The sequence below is a fragment of the Prorops nasuta genome, unplaced genomic scaffold (assembly GCF_024137725.1).
Source record: "Prorops nasuta isolate Cenicafe-Biocafe unplaced genomic scaffold, Cenicafe_Pnas_1.2 PNAS00050, whole genome shotgun sequence".
Lineage (NCBI taxonomy): Eukaryota > Metazoa > Arthropoda > Insecta > Hymenoptera > Bethylidae > Prorops > Prorops nasuta.
The window spans coordinates 383982-390259 of NW_027116847.1; the positions used below are offsets into that span (position 1 = coordinate 383982).

Here is a 6278-nt window from a genome sequence, read left to right on the forward strand (position 1 = left end):
TCTGTCGACTAGAGGGAACAATATCTGAAGCTGTGTCCTTCTTTATCAACATCAGTTTTGAGGATGGTAAAGTTATCCAAATAAGATACACACGCAACAATTCGAAGATAAAAACTCGACAGGTCATGAAGCTTTAAAATCTGTTCCAGTAATAACTAAATTTCGTGATATATTCACACTAAATCTATGTAGTATTTCAACCTTGATCCTGTAAATCCTGTTTTTTTGTACACTTTCCGTATAGCAATAGTAAATAACAAGTTTGATGAGAAGTACGAATAATGATGCTGAGTGCAAACACGTGCAAGCAATTTTTCCCAACCAACAATTAGCATAAAATTCAAGATAAGTAAACAATGCCCGAAATGACTAAGTCGATTGAGGAAAACCCCGGCTCATTAAAGTCCAACAGGTTTAATCGACCATTTGAGGCTTCAAACGTGATCTATCTCGTGAAAGGAAGGTAAGCTATCAATTTAAAGAGCTTTTGACCGCAGCAAAATAATGAATTGAATTAAGCTTCAATTATCCCACCTTAATATCATTAAAATTATATTATGCTAGGGAGTGGAGATAACCCGTTACTGATGAATGACTATTATAATTGCAAAAAAGCTGTCCAATCGAACTTACTTAGTGATTATTAATGGTGACGTACGAAGGATAGTATATAGATGTATATATAAGAAAAACAAATCCAGTATCTATTATTAAAAAACACTACATTATAGTTTTAGCATCTGTGTGCGTATCGCTATACGATCGCTATACGGTAATCTTGCTCACTGGTAAAAGAAGCAGGTCGATTGATAGAGTAGTACTTTTCATTGAACTTTTATCATATTCGAGTGTAAGATCGCATCAGAGACAGGTGATATAATCATTAAACGCGATTATTATCCACGGATTGGATCTACCGCCAATAGACAAGGCTATTGCTGATTAACATTCCATTACTGTCAACAGGAAGAGTAGCTCAGAATGAATCGCACTACCGGCAGTTTGATGCGGTTTAAATTATGCGAACAATGATCTCAATTTTCTGCGTAACAACGCTCAGCGGCAATTGCACCGCGCGGATCGCAGAAAACTTCAACGAACCTTAGAAGGTACGCGCATGCGCACATGAAATCATGTTTGCATAGTCGATTAACTTGACTTTCTTCAAAAAGGAATTTGACGTTATTTCGGTTATTTTCTAGCGTGCAGTCAATTCATGCACGTCGTAGCAAATTATCTTTAGGATTATCATTTAACTTTGATGATTTTATCACTTACTCTCAAGGCTCTAATTGAAAATTCAACGAGAAACGCGTAAATCCAATACTGCGAAATTTTTTAACCTTTGCGATGCATTTATTTTCTTGGGTTTTACCCTTTTTTTTGAACGTCGCGTTTTTTCGAGTTATCCAAACGATGGTAAATTGGCGTGAAGCGGTCATTTCCAAAACAAGCCACGGTACTGTTCGGAGATGAATGGAGCAACTGATGAGAAAAAATACTCTTCTCTGAATGAGGCCGTGCTAAATCGCAGCCCTCGCGTAATGTTGAGATATGATAAATTGATTCATTATATATAGTGCAGAAAAAATGGTGGAAGCTGCAATATCAATTAAAAAAGGTTTCCTTTATGTTCTATCTTCTTTATTCCATCCTCTTCGGGGCAAAGGTATATTGCTGAATAAAAAATATTACAAAATAATTTTTTACGTCAGTACCAACATAATTGCAAATAATAAAATGCAAATGCTAAATCGATTTATCTCCGAGCTTACTTGATAAGTGGAAAATAGAACAATTATGTATGATGGTTATAATCGATTATCAAAAGATCACAATAACCTGGGAAATCCAGAAAAGCTGCATATTCATCTAACGAATGCTATCGTCACACTGTATGCGTGTTATGTTTGTATGCAAGTTCTTTAGCTACAAAAAATCCTTTCGAACTCATCATGACTGCTTGGAAGTATAAAATTTGACCACACAATTGAACAGTGCCGCGTAATAAACAATTTATTTTTATGATCTAAAATCTGTAAAACATGTATAGCATTGCGAATTAAAGCGATGAGACTTTAATATATATTCTTTACAAGCCATTTTGTATAAAATGACGTCTTATTATGATATTTATGAAGTTAAATCTTTATTCCATGCTGCACAAAGCATAAACAATGATTCAGATCTAGAATTACAAGTAGCGCTATAAGTAAACTCTACTTAAGTTTCGTAGCTTGCTACATTGTTCTCTCGCTCGACTAGAGAAGCGCTAAAATATATTCTGCTGACAGCTGAACGCGAAAGCCGACAGTGGAGAAAAAGTTTTGATAAAAGAGCAAAAAACTATTTTTCTCGAGAGATTATGTCCAGACTTGAGAATGTCCTCACTGTACTATTTTAAGAACATACAAATGATTCATGTCTGTATTCTCGACTAATCACACGAATGATCCACTTATTTATACTGAATTTGTGAAATCACAGTGTATTAGATCCGCGATTAAAAAATCAAATAACAGCTTGTCTAGTTTTGACCGACGCAACGGTCGCCGGAATTTCCGTGGGAAAACCAAAAATGTTCGCGGTAGTGGCGTCTATGTGTATATAGTAGAGGCAGTAATGCAGTGAGAACAAGAGAGATGGCTTCTGGTTACTCAGCGAGTTATATAATTACTGAAGGATTCTACACGCGTAGGATCGATGCCTATAAAAGCGGAAACTTTGAAAGATCACATCACAGCCAGCACAGTGCCTTCTCCGATACAGCAGCTACCCCCATGATGGCTGGTGCATCGCGGACTCTCACAATATTGGCCGCCATATTGCTGGCCACAGCAGTATCTGCCATACCGTTGGAACCGAAGGATGGTGAGTGAAAATATTCCTATTTTTACATTTCAGACCAACACAATCCTAAATTGATTAATACATTATTCCTTCTTTGCGTTTTAGAGCAAACCACAGCGGTCGCAACCGACGATGGCTTACCAACTCTTGCAACAGAACTTAGACCACCTCCACCCCCATCGTCCGAGCAGTTAAGAGAGACAAGAGAGCAAAGAGAGGGCGAACGACCCGCCATTGTTTACGTGGTAAACTTGTACGCAGTGAAAAACACTAGCGCCGAATCTTCGGAGGATATGTTGAAGAATGAAGTTGTTGAGAAGATTCCAGACATTTCAGGTAACGCTTTTTAAAGATAAATTGAGTAGCTTTGCCGCAATACTGAATAAATACGTTTTTATGAAGATGTGTATCATTGGTGGTAGTCGATTAATCGTTTAAATACATCGTAAAGCGAGTAATTTAAAAACAAAGCTGAATAAATAAAATTCATAATTATTCGGTTTTTATATGAAAATTGCACAGTTTGCAGGATTTATTTTAATAATTTGAATCGATCACCACTACTGGATACACGTTATCATATAAAAATGGATTTATTCGGTTTTGCTCTCCTAATTAAAAATTTCGGGCCCATGCAAATTTAACATCTGGTAATTACTGTATATCGAAAAGTTTAAACCGATCATCGAGAATATGCGGTTGGAGCACATAATAACGTAGGATTAACAATCGAGTTTGTTTTCCATAATTATGAAGAACGTAGTTCCGATTCGTGGTCAGTGATTAGTCGCTAATTATTTTTATGGATGAGCATGGAATAATGGCATCGACTAACAAAGATTTCTTCGATTCCTCATAGTCCACCAATAAGAGGAAAACAAACGGATGAAAAATCGATTCTCCACGAGTTTTATGACAATGGTTACATCACTGATGCAAAAAAGTAATGTTGTTTTTACTTTGCAGAGCCAATAGCTACGCTTCTCTTCGTAGTTGAATTGGACAATGAAGATGAACCAGTTAGTCTGGACGAGATCGCGACTGACCTTGAACGAGAGGGTTTCAAGGTTAAGAAGATCGATCACGATGGAGAAACCAGCTTGGTCAAAGTAGAAATGGAAAATAGAGACGTAGAAGAGATAGAGACGGCGGCGACGAAACCAAATCCTGAAAAGCCGGAGAAATTGAAGAAGCTTCGTTTTAGGAGGGCTCCGTGCTTGAAGTGTTTGAAGAAATATGGCGGTGGCGGCGGATATGGTGGTTATCCAGGTGGCGGTGGGGGTTACGGTGGTTATCCAGGTGGTGGATATGGCGGAGGATATGGTGGAGGTTGGTTTACATTTTTTTTAATCAAAGCATTCGTTTGTTTGTACGAGGAGATAGCTTCAACTTTTTTTTTATTTTTTTTTTATTTTTTTAAGGAGGTGGAGGATATATAGGTATACCTGTGGTGGTTGTTCCAGGAGGAGGTGGCCATGGTGGATATGGTGGTCATGGAGGATACGGTGGTCAGGGTGGTCACGGTGGAGGTGGTGGATATTGTCCAACTTGCCAGCCGGTGCAACAACCTTGCACTACGTACGTATTTTTCAATAAAATACTTGATTTTTCATTCGACGAAACATTCCAAACGAGTCTCTGATTTTTCGTATTAATTGCAGATGTGGCGGTGGTGGTGGCAGCCATGGTGGCGGCAACAGTTACGCACAAGCATCCGCCAGCGCGCAAGCAAGTTCATCTTCCTGGTGAGTGTTATTCTACTATAATAGTACACAGACATTGTATTTTGAAACTATGTAGAATAACTCATTAAATTTTGCATCTCTTTCAGGGGTAAAAAATGAAAGCAACGAATTAACTAGCTTAGCTGAAATATTTTTGTCAGAATGAGCCGTACGAGCCTGCCTACTTGACGTATATTTAATATATTCCTTATTAAGCTGTAATTATTTAATTTGTTTATTTTTCTAATAATAATTCCAACTTATTTGAATCGTAATAAATTAGTTTTTTCTCGGAAGATAACATATCCTCGTCAGGATAATTAATGTTTACCGTAAATACCGAAGCAGGAAAAAAGTTCGAATCTTCCGGGAATTTTCGCATATTCCTAGTTGCTTTTCCAGCAAGATAATTAAGGATGAAGTATAACGTAACAATATATATATATATCTCATCAATCATCGTAATGCAAATTTTTCTCGTGCATTTATCACATTCATCTGGTAAATCGCTATGAGACTTTATACTGATATAATGTTAACAGAAATGTGCTTAAAATGAAATGTATTTTGTTTATATTTAAATGAAAAGATGAAAGACCGGAAAAGTCGAGAAAGGTTCTCTTTGAGTACAAGAGTGTATTACAAGAGTTTCAAGGTGGGTAGTGTTTTTTTTGCAAAGCTGGCCTAGATCAGCAATACTTGAAAATGAGAGCTGTATATAGTAAACGACCAGTAGAAACGGGTCCAGTGCCTCTTGACGAACGAACGGTTTGAGTGAGGATGGCGTTTATGTGGTTGCAAGTAGCTCCTCCACGCCAGTAATTACGCTGCGACTTGGGTGAACGTAACGGTAAACCGTTGATTCTTTTTTCCATTTTTCGGTTGTCCTCTGTGATTTCTACGCCAAAAGCAGCTTCATTGGAAAAACTCTTTAGTCATCCACAGATGTATAGTTTCGATCCAGTCGGCAATTTGTATTTTCAATAAAATAATATACTCAAACGATTATATCGAGTATATTGTTAGCGCAGCTATACGGACCTGCTAAATCTGCTAAACGTGATCACTCTTGGTATTATAAGCATTTAAATGCATTCTATAGATACATACTCAATCAGTTATAGGAACATGTCATGTAACGTGTGATTTCTACTCCCTAATGCTATATTTTTTTATTTTTCCTCGAGGTGAGACAACTTCAAAGTTGCAATCGGAATAAATTTGACGTAGCACAGTTTCCTTAAAACAAAACTTTTATTCACTGTTGAATTTACATTTTTCACTGCCACTGGCACTCAATCGACTGACTCGCTTCCCTTTTTCAATTCTCACCCACCCCACCACTTGCACTATCGCGATTCGAGAATTAGTAACCAAGAAGATGCATTCCCCACCAATCACGGATTCAGCCTTTCATTTAGACGGTAAGCTTAAATTGTGTATGATTAGCAAAATCCATCTCGGATCTCTCTTTTCTAATATAATGTTCATATTGTTCTAAGATGATTATCTTTAACGGTTTACAACTTACGATTTAACTTCCTACAGTATACGTCTCCGAAACGTTATATAAATAATGTGTAGCTGGCTCTGAGACAAAAGTGATAATAAGAATTCACCATGAGCTCTGGCCTGTACTGTTCGCGGTAAAACACATCAACTGCAAAACGGGTAAGACTGGTAACAATCACTTTTGGCCAAATT

At 37.3% G+C, this 6278-nt stretch overlaps 1 protein-coding gene across 2 annotated transcripts; it reads left to right on the top strand.

Moving 5' to 3' along the window:
- The first annotated feature begins 2627 nt into the window (after positions 1–2627).
- On the top strand, positions 2628–4853 carry LOC136784232 (uncharacterized). 2 transcript variants are annotated; one of them, XM_066744782.1, is made up of 6 exons: positions 2628–2871; positions 2956–3186; positions 3817–4179; positions 4272–4428; positions 4512–4595; positions 4682–4853. In XM_066744782.1, the coding sequence occupies exons 1-6, from the start codon at positions 2643–2645 to the stop codon at positions 4692–4694; spliced, it is 1077 nt and encodes a 358-aa protein (XP_066600879.1). In that variant the 5' UTR covers positions 2628–2642; the 3' UTR covers positions 4695–4853. The 2 variants fall into 2 exon arrangements, with proteins under 2 accessions (XP_066600879.1, XP_066600880.1); XM_066744783.1 differs by having other exon boundaries at positions 4314–4428.
- The last annotated feature ends 1425 nt before the right edge of the window (positions 4854–6278 follow it).